At 50.1% G+C, this 15,000-nt stretch overlaps 1 protein-coding gene across 3 annotated transcripts in view; it reads left to right on the forward strand.

The window, feature by feature from the left end:
* Nucleotides 1–15,000, forward strand: part of pam (peptidylglycine alpha-amidating monooxygenase) — a 66,403-nt gene that overhangs the window by 12,384 nt on the left and 39,019 nt on the right. For all 3 annotated transcript variants that reach the window (XM_031578139.2, XM_031578140.2, XM_031578141.2), the window contains exons 2-7: nucleotides 1–326; nucleotides 956–1,076; nucleotides 3,759–3,816; nucleotides 9,068–9,155; nucleotides 14,268–14,359; nucleotides 14,713–14,796. The exon at nucleotides 1–326 is cut by the window's left edge and continues 394 nt beyond it. In XM_031578139.2, the coding sequence (XP_031433999.1) occupies nucleotides 235–326; nucleotides 956–1,076; nucleotides 3,759–3,816; nucleotides 9,068–9,155; nucleotides 14,268–14,359; nucleotides 14,713–14,796 (535 nt within the window). In that variant the 5' untranslated portion in view covers nucleotides 1–234. The remainder of the gene's footprint in view (nucleotides 327–955; nucleotides 1,077–3,758; nucleotides 3,817–9,067; nucleotides 9,156–14,267; nucleotides 14,360–14,712; nucleotides 14,797–15,000) is intronic.

The following is a 15,000-nucleotide window of genomic DNA, read 5'->3' on the forward strand; positions in this document are numbered from 1 at the left end:
CAGAATAGAAGCAGCCAGCAAGTGCTCGCGCTCAGTGTCAGATGGAGAGGAGGAGGAGGCGGGATTGATGAGGTTCCTCCTGCTGCCACCGCCGCTCCTGTCCGGACACTGCTAACTGGCGCCTTCACAGCTGATCGGAGAGCTCCTGCCGTCGGTGCATCCTCTGCCTCGGTCTCCCCGTTCCTCGTCATCGCTCTTCTGCTAATCAGCCCCAGTCGTGGAAGAGGAAGAGACATGGGAGTCCTGGTCTGCGGCGCGCTGCTTCTAGCGCTCATCTGTCAAAGCCATAGCCACAGCGTCAGAGACCCCCTGAACAGGTTTAAGAGGTAAGTCAGCCAGGAGCGATTGCCCGTGCTTGGATATGCCACAAGGCAGGCTGCTTGGCTCTTGTTTTTGTTCATTGAGCTCATTTTGTTTAAGGTATACTGAAGTCTGGAAACGGTGATTCTATTAGTAGTTTTCTTTACTCTTTGAGATGATGATCTGAAATGTAAAGGGAAATTGGAATTGAACTGAAAGGATAAAGCAAAACAAAAAAGAACTACATAAATGATGGCCCTTCACCTAGTAAGAGATTTAATGCGGGTGTGATTGTTAGCATCGTGCAGATAGCCGTGGTTCCTGCGTGGTGTTTGTGTTGTGTTCTTATCACTGATCATTTCCATTTCTATTCATATTCATATTTATTGTTGTTATTTTATTGTTATCTTTTTTATTATTGTTTTAGTATTTCTATTTTTGTATTGACTTTTGGCTGGTCACATATTTTAGAAAATATAAACAGCAAAATAATATTTGCATATTTGCTAAATGTATGTAGTTTTATTCTTGAAAAAAAAAAAAAAACCCCATCCAAATCAACACTGTAAAACTAAAGATGATGCAGCAGTGTTTTATTTGCGCTGGGCTTCTGTTGTGTTTGCAAACCTCTCCTCTCTCTCGTCTCTGGGAGCAGGTATCAGGAGGCTCCCTGGTCCGACCCAAATCAGTGCTCCAGGTTGAGACAGCCTGTCATCCAGTCCAACTCCCACAATCTGACACTGGACATCCGAATGCCCGGTGTGATCCCTGCAGCGGTAAGCTCGCTGCACGTACACCCACCATGCCACACCTCTTAAGAGAATCAACACATATAACCAGTACAGCACAACACAATAATACAAAGAACACACATCCACCATGCATATCAATATGGAGGACAGTGTCTTTGAATGAGAGGGCTATTATTTGTTTCTTTTTTTGTTCAGATATCAAGACAAGAAAGGAAGTGTTTGTAAAGACATGCATCTTTTGCAGGGCTTGGGTCTAATTTATGTTGGGGGTTTGCAGGCCTGTGGACGGGAGTCCTCTGGGAGGGGTGCCGGGGTGGAGGGGTGGAGGGGTGGACCTCCTGCGGTGTTTGTGTACTCTCTATTGATTCTCCAGTAATGTAGTCATTAGGGCTTGACTTCCCCCCCACCCTCCCCTCACAGATGTAGCTAATTGAGCCGGCTCCCAGCGACCGCTCGTCTCACTCGTAATAAAGCCTGCCCCGTCTCTGGATTTGGATGAATGTGGACGTTCCATTGGGACCAGTTTGAGATGCATTCTGGGAATTTTTTTGGCGCTTATGGCAACTTTCTGGCTTTTTGCCTCTGCAGTCCCTCCCCCCTTGTGAAAAGTTGATCGAATCGCCGGAGTGAGGGAGGCCAGGAGACGTTGGGTGGCGCGGCGGTGTTGGCGGAGGCTGGGGCGCGGGGAGGGGTGGAGGGAGGGAGGGGTGGAGGGAGCAGGAGGAGGGAGGGTGCAGCTATTATTATTCTACTCCGCGCAGGTCTATGACTCATCGGCGAGTGATTCATCGCAGCCGCTCACGCTGATAACTCCGCCAGGAGGATTATGTGCTGTGTAACAATCCCAGGAGGGCGAGAAAAATAAGACAAGACTTCTATCTCCGCAGGAGGAGGAGGAGGACGAGGAGGAGGAGGAGGAGGATGAGGGGGAAAATAATGGTCAGCTGCAGCATTATTGTGCGATTGATCATTGGCAGTTGACCTTTCGCCAGTTCTCAAGCTGGCAAAATACCACGGAGGCAATTATACGGACCATTAATGCCCCTCGCCTTCTCCCTGGATGACTTGTTTTTGGCTCATAAAAACAGGAGGGCAGGATGAGCAGGCGATTGAATGTACGGAAGGTCGGGGGAGATTTCGGTCTCACGACATGCTGATCCTCTGCTCAAATCCACACGGATGCTGACCTTAGCAAAGTTCCCCCATCAGCATTTGGCCTCTGATTCAAACTGATGTCATCATTTATATGAAAAAGGTTTCCCTGCCAACGAGCTGTCCCTTTGCCCCTTATGTTTTAATTTTTTTTGATTTTTTAAAGACAAACCTGTCAGTATTAGTTTGTGGCTGCGATAACAGCGGTGAGAAATTCAGCCCTTCCCCTTCCAAATTGATGTAATCATTCCCAGCGCAGCAGACGGACGGACGGAGGAGTGACAGCCAAAAGCCATCAGCCATAACTAAGCAATTACAGCATTTGGCTGGGAACGACTTCCTGTCATGTTTGTTACAAATGTGTCGGTTAAATGGCCGTTCCCTGGAACTACGTTCACAGCTGCCATTTTTCATCCCTCCCTCTTTCTCCTTCCCTCTCTTCCTCCTTCCCTCTCTTTCTCCTCCTCTCTCTTTCTCCTCCTCTCTCTTCCTCCTCCTCTCTCATTCTCCTTCTCTCTCTTCCTCCTTCTCTTTCTTCCTCCTTCTCTCTCTTCCTCCTCCCCCCTCACAGCTTTTGTTATTGAAGCAAACAACATCACGCACATCCTGACACAGGGGGGTGGGGAGGTGGGGAGGGAAATGGCTATTTTGAGTCTGGGCGGACATGCTGCTTGAACCGCGTGTGGACGGAGAGGTCAGAGGTCAATGGGATATTGAAACCAGGGAGGAAAGAATGAGTGAAAGAAAGAAAAAAACTAGAACAACGTTTTAAGTTGAAAGGGTGAAAACACAACACCCCGTGAAGAGGGTGAAAGAAGAGGAAAAAAATATAGACACAAATATAGACACTAAAACAAAGGAGCACGCTGCTTTTTATGGACGCCGTTCATCTCCATTAGTGGATGGATGCTTTGGCGTCGTCCTTACCTTCCCCTCTTCAAATAAATCTCTCCCGCGTTCCGCAAGGTTGGTCCGGGGGGACGTGATTTAGGACCGCAGTGTGTCTGAATCACAGTCTCAGGTCTGCTGCGTCTCTGCGCACTCAGTGTGTGCCGGCCGTCTACCTGAATCACATCAGCTTGAAGGTCTGTGTGCCCCCCCCCCCCGCCCCCCTCTCAACCTCCCCCTGCTCTGGCTGCAGATTGAGATTACAGCAGTACATTTGTGTAAGTCTTCAGAACGGGGACGGGAGGGGGGGGACGGGGGGGGGGGATTTTAAGACTTGGGTGTCTCCTGCAGTCCTCTATGACTCACAATGCAGAGGTCTCCTTCGTCCCCCTTCGTCTCCTTCGTCTCCCTCTGGTCTGTTTGCCCTACACTAGCAGAGGAGATAATGATGAGCGCAGTCAGTGAGATGTTAATGACTGACTAAGGGACTGACTCACGCTGAGTGTGTGTACGCAGGGCTTTTAAAGCGACGCGGAGCCAGTTGTTTACTGTGTGCCTCATTGAGCCTCATGGATTGAGTGGGCTGCATGAAGAAGGTATCTTCCTCAGGTCTGTGCAGTAATATGTGTGTGTGTGTGTGTGTGTTATGGTTTCTCCCCCTGACAGTCGGATACCTACCTGTGCATGGCGGTTCCTGTTCCTACGCAGAGGGAAGCCTTTATAGGTGAGTGTATTGATTTATGCAGTCCTTTGCTCACGGCCCTCCATCTCAAGCACTTACTCACCTAATTTGCAGGTAGATAACTTTGTAAAACCTAACAGCCTAACTAACACCCTGGTCTTGTTCAGTCAAGAGGATTGCACCAAAATGATGGTGTTTAGGGTATTATGCCGTCATTGCTGCTTCTTCTTCTGGTATTTCCCTGCTCCCGCACATGGCAATTTCCTTCCTCCAAAGAGGATTATATGTTTTCCCTTGCTGGAGTCGTGAGACGTTTTGACAGACTCCATTATCAGGCCTCTTCCCCCTCACTACCGTTCCAGCAGGTGACATCAGAATCATATTTGCGTAGTTGTGGTCCGCCCCCAGTTGCCATGGCAAGGCACCCTCATATGTCCGTACACGTCGCCCATTGTCAAGGCTGTCGCAATCCCACAATTCTTTTCTCTGACCCTTGACCCCTGTGTCATGTTGTTTCTGAGGCCTCAGTGAAGAGAAGGATCACTATAGAGCGTGTTCACTGAGCCCAATCTGTCTCAAACTCAACCCCAGTGAAGGAAGGATCACTATAGAGCGTGTTTACTGAGCCCAATCTGTCTCTAACTCAACCCCAGGATCACTATAGAGCGTGTTCACTGAGCCCAATCTGTCTCCAACTCAACCCCAGGATCACTATAGAGCGTGTTTACTGAGCCCAATCTGTCTCAAACTCAACCCCAGGATCACTATAGAGCGTGTTTACTGAGCCCAATCTGTCTCCAACTCAACCCCAGTGGAGAAAGGATCACTATAGAACGTGTTTACTGAACCCAATCTGTCTCAAACTCAACCCCCGGATCACTATAGAGCATGTTCACTGAGCCCAATCTGTCTCAAACTCAACCCCAGTGAAGGAAGGATCACTATAGAGCGTGTTTACTGAACCCAATCTGTCTCCAACTCAACCCCAGGATCACTATAGAACGTGTTCACTGAGCCCAATCTGTTTCAAACTCAACCCCAGCCGTCCACATTCCTTCTTCCTCCCCCCCCGTCGTGCCTGCAATGGCAGAGCAGTGAAGTGGGAGCGTTTCTAATCCTGTTAGCTCGTACTGGAGGAGGAGAAGAGAGGATGGGGCGCCTCACAAAAGCACATAAACCTGTTCTGCATTACCGTGGCACAAAGACAGCAGTACCTTTGCTGTCAGTTCAGTTCAGTCAGGTTTAGTGTGTCTTGGGTAGTTTAATTGAAAAAAAACATCCTCGCCGCACGCAGTCTGTGTTGCACAATAGTGTTGTAATGATTATCTGTTAGGTATAAATAAATACCGACTACACTCTTGAATAAATTGCTGATGATAATTATTCCAAAAAGTGTTAGGACAACATCATTTCAGAGGGTTAGTAGCAGTATGTTTGGAGTGCATGTGCTTGAGGGGCCTTGATGTTGGCAGCACCAGATATAATTAAACGAAAAGAATCAAAGCAGTGATGCCACTGGATTTGCTGAGGTTTTAAGGGGATTGCCTGTATTGCCAGTACTGTAATACTAGCAGGCAGTAAACAAACACAGATGGATTATCAGGTTTTTTTTTTGTATCTTTGTTTTTGTTTTGTTATTGCCTACATATTTCCCGATATTTTGTTTGGGGAACAATACTCATTTGACCTACCAGTCGGTGTACTCTGCAATATGTTTCACGATAACTATTCATGAAGTGCATATAGCTAAGGAATACTAAAATATAGATTTATGTGATTATGTGGGCACTTCAGGAAATGGAATTCATAGCCTGTAAATTCTCTTACTCATACTCTTGTGGAGGGGTTCAGGTTCAAACGGCATCATTATTTATGTTGACTTGAAAATAGATGCTGCTCAGAAGGCTTATGTGGCTTGAGACTGCGGCCCCATGATTGCATCCTCCCTCGTTGATTGCACACACACACCCACCTTTAGGATGTTGAGCAACAGCACACACACACACACACACACACACACACACACACACACACACACCTTTAGGATGTTGAGCAAAAGCACACACACACACACACACACACACACACACACACACACACACACCTTTAGGATGTTGAGCAAAAGCACACACACACACACACACACACACACACACACACACACACACCTTTAGGATGTTGAGCAACAGCACACACACACACACACACACACACACACACACACACACACACACACACACACACCTTTAGGATGTTGAGCAACAGCACACACACACACACACACACACACACACACACACACACACACACACATACACATACACACACACACACCCACCTTTAGGATGTTGAGCAACAACACACACACACACACACACACACACACACACACACACACACACACACACACACACAAAAACACACCCACCTTTAGGAAATTGAGCAACAGCAAACCCTCCCCACAGTGCCTCTTCATCCCGACTAGCATCTTACACCACAGTCCTTGTGGTTAGGTGTTCACACAGTCTTGGTGCGTCTACCCCTCTCCTGTTTGGTTGGAGGTTGGTCTCACAGTCCAGAGTCTTATTCACTCCGATGTAGAACTCTAGCTTAGAGAGGAGCCATCCGTCAGCCGTGTTGACGGTGAAATCTTTGGCTCGGCTCGCTGCGTCTGAATATTTGAATATTCAGTGAGTCAGTGATCTGAATTAACAGTGTCTCAGACAGACCATGGTGGCCAACATTCATAATATGGGTGGATATACAGGCATATGCCATATCTAGATAGAAGGTGTGTGGGGGTGTTGAATGAACTTGAGGTTTATATTTATATGTTATAAGTTTTGAGAGAGTTCCACTGTACAAGCCCAACTGGGTGAGAGGGGCCCCATGTATTTCCAGCTTCACCCTGGGTTACCGTGGGTTACCAGATCACCATTTTGCTCTGGTGAATATGAAGCCTACGAGGGGAGCAAACTAAACTGAGAGATTGTTTACAAACATAGTTATGGCTAACATCTTAATTGTTTCGCAGTAAATAAAATCCCCTCACTTGCAAGGTTTGGCCTCTTGAGTTTCCCCTCCAATTAGCATCTCGGAACACCGTCTGAATACCAAGGAGCCCGTTGAATGATAGTGTAACTCCAAGGCATTGCGTGTTGGGATTTACGTTTCGCAAATTACTTACAAAGAATCGGTCTCGAGGAGACCAACAGCTGCATTTGATACTTGGCCCAGATGAATTATTCAGTGCCTCTACAGGAGCAAACAAACAAACAAACAAACAAACAGCAAACAAACAAAAAAAAGGCAAAACAAAAATGACTTGGATTCTGCCATCTTGGTGTTGACGTCCTGAGCCCGTCATGGCCGTCTGGTTGGCCAATTGACACGAGCGCGTGTCCAGCAGCAGACGAGTCTCTGGGTGAGAAACCCAATCTCGTGAGCAGCTAATGTGCATCTGTGCAGTTGTGTGTGTCATCGCTTATTTTAATCCTCCTTCCCCTCCGCGCCTCTGTCTCGTCCTGAACCCGACTCGTGTGTGTGTGTTAGCGACATGCCAGCTGTATTATCATTGAGCTGCAGTTTTGATGACCGCGGTGTGATCGGAGGTCAGCTGACCCAGGCCTGGCGTACACGTTAAAGCCCAGAGTAATGGCCTCCAGTGAGGCATGGAAAGGAAATATCGACAGCGGCTGATGGCGTGACAGAAAGAGAGAGAGAGAGAGAGAGAGAGCGCGATAGACACACACACACACACACACAGAGAGATAGAGAGCTAGTGTTGGCCTGATGGGCTCGCGTGTTTACCCAACTGTCCACTGCTTTCTCTCTGGGTGGAGAGTGATGTCTACATCTGCCTCTTTTGTGTCTTTGCGTGGAGGGCGACCGCGAGGAAACCCCTCAGTGTCTCAGTGACGTCCATACAGGCGTTAGCTTTAGCATTAGCTCACGGAAGGGAACCCCTCAGTGTCTCAGTGACGTCCATACAGGCGTTAGCTTTAGCATTAGCTCACGGAAGGGAACCCCTCAGTGTCTCAGTGACGTCCATACAGGCATTAGCATTAGCATTAGCTCACGGAAGGGAACCCCTCAGTGTCTCAGTGACGTCCATACAGGCATTAGCCTTTCCACACGAGTGCGTATTCAGGCTCACTTCTTCTCAGGAAGAAGGCCGTGTTTCCTGCATAAGGATCCCATGACGGCACCGAAAAGCAGCAGCGTATTCTGAATTGAATGTGTGTGCTGTGAAACAGAGCCTGTGCTTGCTAATCCTTACCTGATAAGAGGCGAGTGGGACACGGCCACGCGGTAGCGTATTCAAGGACTGCACAATCTAAAACCTTTACAGAACTCAGTGGCATGCATAATTCAGGCCGAGTTTGACACAACCCCCTGTCCTTTGCGCCCGTCTGAAGGGGAAAGAGCTTTGATGGCCCGGGCTGAGCTGCAGTTGTGTACTGATGTCTCCGACAGATGATGAAACACACCAGGACTGGACACCTCTGCCCTCTCCATCATCCTCCACATCATCCATTATTCATAGCGGGATTATTCTTCCAGAGAGAGAGAGAGAGAAAGAGAGAGAGAGGGAGAGAGAGGGAGAGAGCGAGGGAGAGGGGGAGACAGAGGGAGAGACAGAGGGAGAGAGAGAGGGAGAGAGAACGAGGGAGACAGAGAGAGCGAGAGACAGAGGGAGAGACAGAGGGAGAGACAGAGGGAGAGACAGAGGGAGAGAGAGAGAGAGAGAGAGAGAGTAACAGAGACTTAAGTGAGAACAAGAGAGTTAGAGGGAGCTCGATAGGAAGTGCGAAAAAGGAAAGAGCTAGAGAATGAGAGAGAGAGATAGAGGGAGAGAGGGCAATCGTGGAGCTGTCAATCACTTTCGTATGGAGAGCGCATTGATTTTCCTGCCCACGAGGACTGCTGTCTGGATGGTTTGTTGCCCGAGCTTGATGCACAGCCCAATAACCAGGGAGCGATATGGAAGTGCTGCTCGTATTTCAACTCGTGCGCCCCACCCCACTGCTGGTAGTACTGCCATGGGTACTCTAAGGGCGTGTTCCCTACTGCATGTTTAATGGAGTGCTATGCTCATAAATCAATACAAAAAAATCAGCACAAAAACCTAAAATTCAATTTCCAACAAAGGCCATACCATACATACTTAATGTTCTTCAGACTGGAGCACTGCTGGAAATCCAAAGCGTGGTCATTTTGATCAGTTTAAGAGTCCTGTGAGTGGCGTAACCTTTAACCTTTTGAACTCTTTCCACACTCTCCTCCTTCACAGTGGACTTTGTGCCCCACGCCACGATGGACACCGCCCACCACATGCTGCTGTACGGGTGCCGGACGCCCGTCTCCACCAAAGGCTACTGGTGAGTAGGAACCACACACGCTGCCGTTCTTTGAGAAGGAACCGGACATGCTGCCGTTCTTTGAGTAGGAACCGGACATGCTGCCGTTCTTTGAGTAGGAACCGGACATGCTGCCGTTCTTTGAGTAGGAACCGGACATGCTGCCGTTCTTTGAGTAGGAACCGGACATGCTGCCGTTCTTTGTTGTCTTTTCACTGCTGCCTAAAGTGCCTAGCTTGCATATTTAGCTCAATGATAATCTCGTCATTTAAAATCTGAGGTAACTACAGGCTTCGTTATCTCCGGAATAATGAAGCTGTCTTTGCGTCTGACACGAAAAGAGATACGTGGGATGCAGAAGGGGGAGGATCTGTCTTGCTTTACCTTAGTGAGGAAGGGCACTCCATCAACACACAGTGGCTGTGGAGTTTTAAAGAAATTAATTCAGTGAATTGTCCCGCTAATTGTTACCTTTTTTCCATTAAGGAGAGTGCCCAGGGGTAATATGCCAGCATTGCGCAGTGTCACCGAAGCAGTTAATGTGTGGGAGGACTATTGTCTCTCCTGAGCAGACACAGGGAGAGAGAGAGAGAGAGAGAGAGAGAGAGAGAGAGAGAGAGAGAGGGAGTGAGAGAGAGAGAGAGAGTGAGAGAGAGGGAGAGAGTGAGAGAGAGGGAGTGAGAGGGGGAGGGAGGGAGAAAGAGAGAGAGAGAGAGAGAGAGTGAGTGAGAGGGGGAGAGTGTGAGAGAGAGAGAGTATGAGAGAGAGAGAGAGAGGGAGTGTGAGAGAGAGAGAGTGAGTGAGAGGGGGAGGGAGGGAGAAAGGGAGAGACTAGGAGCTGGAGACATTCACTAATAAACTTGCCAGTTACCATAGCAACTGCAGCCAACTCAACAAAGGAAGGGGAGGGGGGGTGGGGGGGGGGGGGTGTTCAACCCAAGGGAGAACTGTTCTTCTCCAGATCGCTCTGGAGTGTTATCTTAAGGCTGTGTCATGACAGAAACACAAAAGAAAAACCACACCAAATGGGAGCTATCTGCCACTACATGCGCTCAGCACACAGTGAAGGGCACTGAATGAAGGCACGTTGAAAGCAAGGCCAGAGAAAGCGAGGCTGTTGCCCCGATTGATCTCAATTCAAGGAGGAGGAACTAAAAATAAAAGCATGTCCCAGCCCAGAGTTCAGTCAGCTTGTCAAAGAAGCTATCATCCTTGGCGTGGTCTGCTTCTGTTGTTTTATGCTGTTCTGTCGTAAATCTTTGGACATTAGCACAATGCCTTGCTATTCATATGTTCATATTCGCGTGGGGGGGGGGGGGGTTAATCCGCCTACTCCCCACACTGTTTGATTAATCCGTTTCTTTTTTTTTTCATCCAGTTTTTCATCGAAAATGAATCTCTAACGGGGATGAAGTCCCCTCCCCATCTTCCCCTTCCCTAACTCTTAACAGCCCTTAACCACCCCCACCTCCAAATAGCATTAGCCATTCTGAGTGCGAAAGCTGTGCAAAATTGTAGGAGAGCAGAAGCTTTAGAAATCAAAGAGATGAGAGAGAGAGAGAGAGAGATAGAGAGGGAGAAAGAGAGAGAGAGAGAGAGAGAGAGAATCAGTGGGGGTGCTTGAAAATAGGCCATTCAGCGAGACGGGACTACCAATCACACTCCCAACACCAGATCCAGAGCAAACTAAACCAGAAGTGAATCACGCCGTATTCTAGCGCCAGCAAACATCACAGGCCTACAGCACGACGCACACGCTAGCAGACATCACAGGACTACAGCACCACGCACACGCTAGCAGACATCACAGGCCAGCCCTACAGCACGACGCACACGCTAGCAGACATCACAGCCCTACAGCACCACGCACACGCTAGCAGACATCACAGCCCTACAGCACCACGCACACGCTAGCAGACATCACAGGCCAGCCCTACAGCACGACGCACACGCTAGCAGACATCACAGGCCTACAGCACCACGCACACGCTAGCAGACATCACAGGCCAGCCCTACAGCACGACGCACACGCTAGCAGACATCACAGGCCAGCCCTACAGCACCACGCACACGCTAGCAGACATCACAGGCCTACAGCACCACGCACACGCTAGCAGACATCACAGCCCTACAGCACGACGCACACGCTAGCAGACATCACAGGCCAGCCCTACAGCACGACGCACACGCTAGCAGACATCACAGCCCTACAGCACGACGCACACGCTAGCAGACGCACACGCTAGCAGACATCACAGCCCTACAGCACGACGCACACGCTAGCAGACATCACAGGCCAGCCCTACAGCACGACGCACACGCTAGCAGACATCACAGGCCAGCCCTACAGCACGACGCACACGCTAGCAGACATCACAGGCCAGCCCTACAGCACCACGCACACGCTAGCAGACATCACAGGCCAGCCCTACAGCACCACGCACACGCTAGCAGACATCACAGGCCAGCCCTACAGCACCACGCACACACTAGCAGACATCACAGGCCAGCCCTACAGCACGACGCACACGCTAGCAGACATCACAGCCCTACAGCACGACGCACACGCTAGCAGACATCACAGGCCAGCCCTACAGCACCACGCACACGCTAGCAGACATCACAGCCCTACAGCACCACGCACGCGCTAGCAGACATCACAGCCCTACAGCACCACGCACACGCTAGCAGACATCACAGGCCTACAGCACCACGCACGCGCTAGCAGACATCACAGCCCTACAGCACCACGCACACGCTAGCAGACATCACAGCCCTACAGCACCACGCACACGCTAGCAGACATCACAGCCCTACAGCACGACGCACACGCTAGCAGACATCACAGGCCAGCCCTACAGCACGACGCACACGCTAGCAGACATCACAGGCCTACAGCACCACGCACACGCTAGCAGACATCACAGGCCAGCCCTACAGCACCACGCACACGCTAGCAGACATCACAGGCCTACAGCACCACGCACACGCTAGCAGACATCACAGCCCTACAGCACGACGCACACGCTAGCAGACATCACAGGCCAGCCCTACAGCACGACGCACACGCTAGCAGATATCACAGGCCAGCCCTACAGCACCACGCACACGCTAGCAGACATCACAGGCCTACAGCACCACGCACACGCTAGCAGACATCACAGGCCAGCCCTACAGCACGACGCACACGCTAGCAGACATCACAGGCCAGCCCTACAGCACCACGCACACGCTAGCAGACATCACAGCCCTACAGCACGACGCACACGCTAGCAGACATCACAGGCCAGCCCTACAGCACCACGCACGCGCTAGCAGACATCACAGGCCAGCCCTACAGCACCACGCACACGCTATCAGACATCACAGGCCAGCCCTACAGCACCACGCACACGCTAGCAGACATCACAGGCCAGCCCTACAGCACGACGCACACGCTAGCAGACATCACAGGCCTACAGCACCACGCACACGCTAGCAGACATCACAGGCCAGCCCTACAGCACCACGCACACGCTAGCAGACATCACAGCCCTACAGCACGACGCACACGCTAGCAGACATCACAGGCCAGCCCTACAGCACGGCGCACGCGCTAGCAGACATCACAGGCCAGCCCTACAGCACCACGCACACGCTAGCAGACATCACAGGCCTACAGCACGACGCACACGCTAGCAGACATCACAGGCCTACAGCACGACGCACACGCTAGCAGACATCACAGGCCAGCCCTACAGCACCACGCACACGCTAGCAGACATCACAGCCCTACAGCACGACGCACACGCTAGCAGACATCACAGGCCAGCCCTACAGCACGACGCACACGCTAGCAGACATCACAGGCCTACAGCACCACGCACACGCTAGCAGACATCACAGGCCTACAGCACCACGCACACGCTATTAGCTCAGATTCCCTGAGTGTGCTGTTTGACGCAACAGCCGAAACAGAAACGTACGTGGCCATTGACGTACTGTCAGACGCAGCTGGAGTCAAATATATGTTTCTGGTGCCGTCTGGTGCCGTCACAGTGTGTTTCAGGAAAACACCGGTGTCAAAATCGCTTAAAAAAGGGCCTTTTTGCCACTTTAAGCCTTTCAATTTCCTTCCGCTGCCTGAAGAGTGGATAGAAGATAGTTACCCAGTAGATGGGTAGTAACCCTGTGCACTACTACGTGAGGATGCTTGGTATCCTGTGTGATATTTTAGGAAAATAGTCTTGGTTTTTTTCCCCATCTCTTTTTTGGAACTAATGGGTTTTTATTCTTTGCCTCATAACGAATTGATCTGTATTCGCGCTGCTGTTTGCGAGCAGCATCCCAAGATGTGGATGATAATCGGCGGTTTAGTGGTGGAGTGCTGTGCCTTGCAGAGTTCAAGGCTCCGGGCCAATTAGATTTCGGTTCAGTTCAGGAAATATAAAAAGACCATATTCAAGTGCTGTTTCCAAGCAGTCGGTCTTATTTATGCCAACCATTTATGCCAACCAAAGCGCATGGACTGACGTCTCCATTAACTGGTGAATGCAGAGTGGAGGTCTGACTGCATCGCTCTCGCTCTCTTTCAAGTCGACTGCTTGGTGTGTGGAGGGAGGGGAGGGGTGGGCAGAGCTGTCTGGGTTTTTTGTTTGTGTATTGATGATTCCCATCCTCTGGGTTTTTGTTTGAGTATTGATGATTCCCATCCACAGTGAGTGAATAATGGACTCTGTGGAGCTGTGGGGCTGTGCGCTGTATTGAGCGGCGGTTCTGTTCTGTTCTTTGCGTAGGGACTGTGGAGCTGTGGGGCTGTGCGCTGTATTGAGTGGGCGGTTCTGTTCTGTTCTTTGCGTAGGGACTCTGTGGAGCTGTGGGGATGTGCGCTGTATTGAGCGGCGGTTCTGTTCTGTTCTTACATTTACATTTACATTTACATTTAGTCATTTAGCAGACGCTTTTATCCAAAGCGACTTACAAGGATGTATACACATTTTTTACATTTACACTGATGGCACACTGCACATCAGGAGCAATTAGGGGTTCAGTGTCTTGCTCAAGGACGCTTCGACAGGGAATCGAACTAGCAACCTTGTGATTACTAAACGACTTCTCTACCTCCTGTACCACTGTCGCCCCTTCTTTGCGTAGGGACTGCGGGACGGAGCAGGGGACCTGTGAGGACGAGGCCAAAATCATGTACGCCTGGGCCCGGAATGCCCCACCAACCAAACTACCCCGAGGTACCCCCCCTCTTTTGCCCCTCTCTGTCCTTCTTCACACCCCTCTCTGTCCTTCTTCACACCCCTCTCTGTCCTTTAGTTTGTCTTTCACAGCGTCACCCTGTCGGTATCTGCCCCCAATCTGTCGCTTACAACCTCTTGTCACTGTTTCTTTCTTTCTTTTTTTTTTTTTTCTCACTCCTCGATCTCTCTGTCTTTGTCTCTCCTTTCATCCTCTTTTCTTTCTCTCTTTCTCTCTTTCTCTCTCCCTGTCATAATCCCCGCACATTATCCAGCTCTAGAGTAATTGCTCTCCGCTGAGAATCTAATCATTCTCTCAGCTAATGCCTTCGGGGTGTCTGCTGTCTTTCCAGATGTGGGATTCAAAGTCGGCGGCGACACGCGCATCACCCACTTCGTGCTGCAGATCCACTACGGTGACGTCAGTGCGTTTAGAGGTAAGCGTCGACCAGAGGCAACAAGCAAACATTTATGAGTTAAGAGTTAAACGATGAATAAATGCATGTTTCATGTCTTCTAATCATTTCCACTTACCCATTGACCTTGGGTTGCCATTTTAGTTTGGCCCCATTTATACATTCACCAGATCAGCCACAGTGCGACGGCTCCGTACGAGTTGGTTAATATGACAGGCTCGCGGA

This window comes from Clupea harengus, chromosome 12, assembly GCF_900700415.2.
Source record: "Clupea harengus chromosome 12, Ch_v2.0.2, whole genome shotgun sequence".
NCBI lineage: Eukaryota > Metazoa > Chordata > Actinopteri > Clupeiformes > Clupeidae > Clupea > Clupea harengus.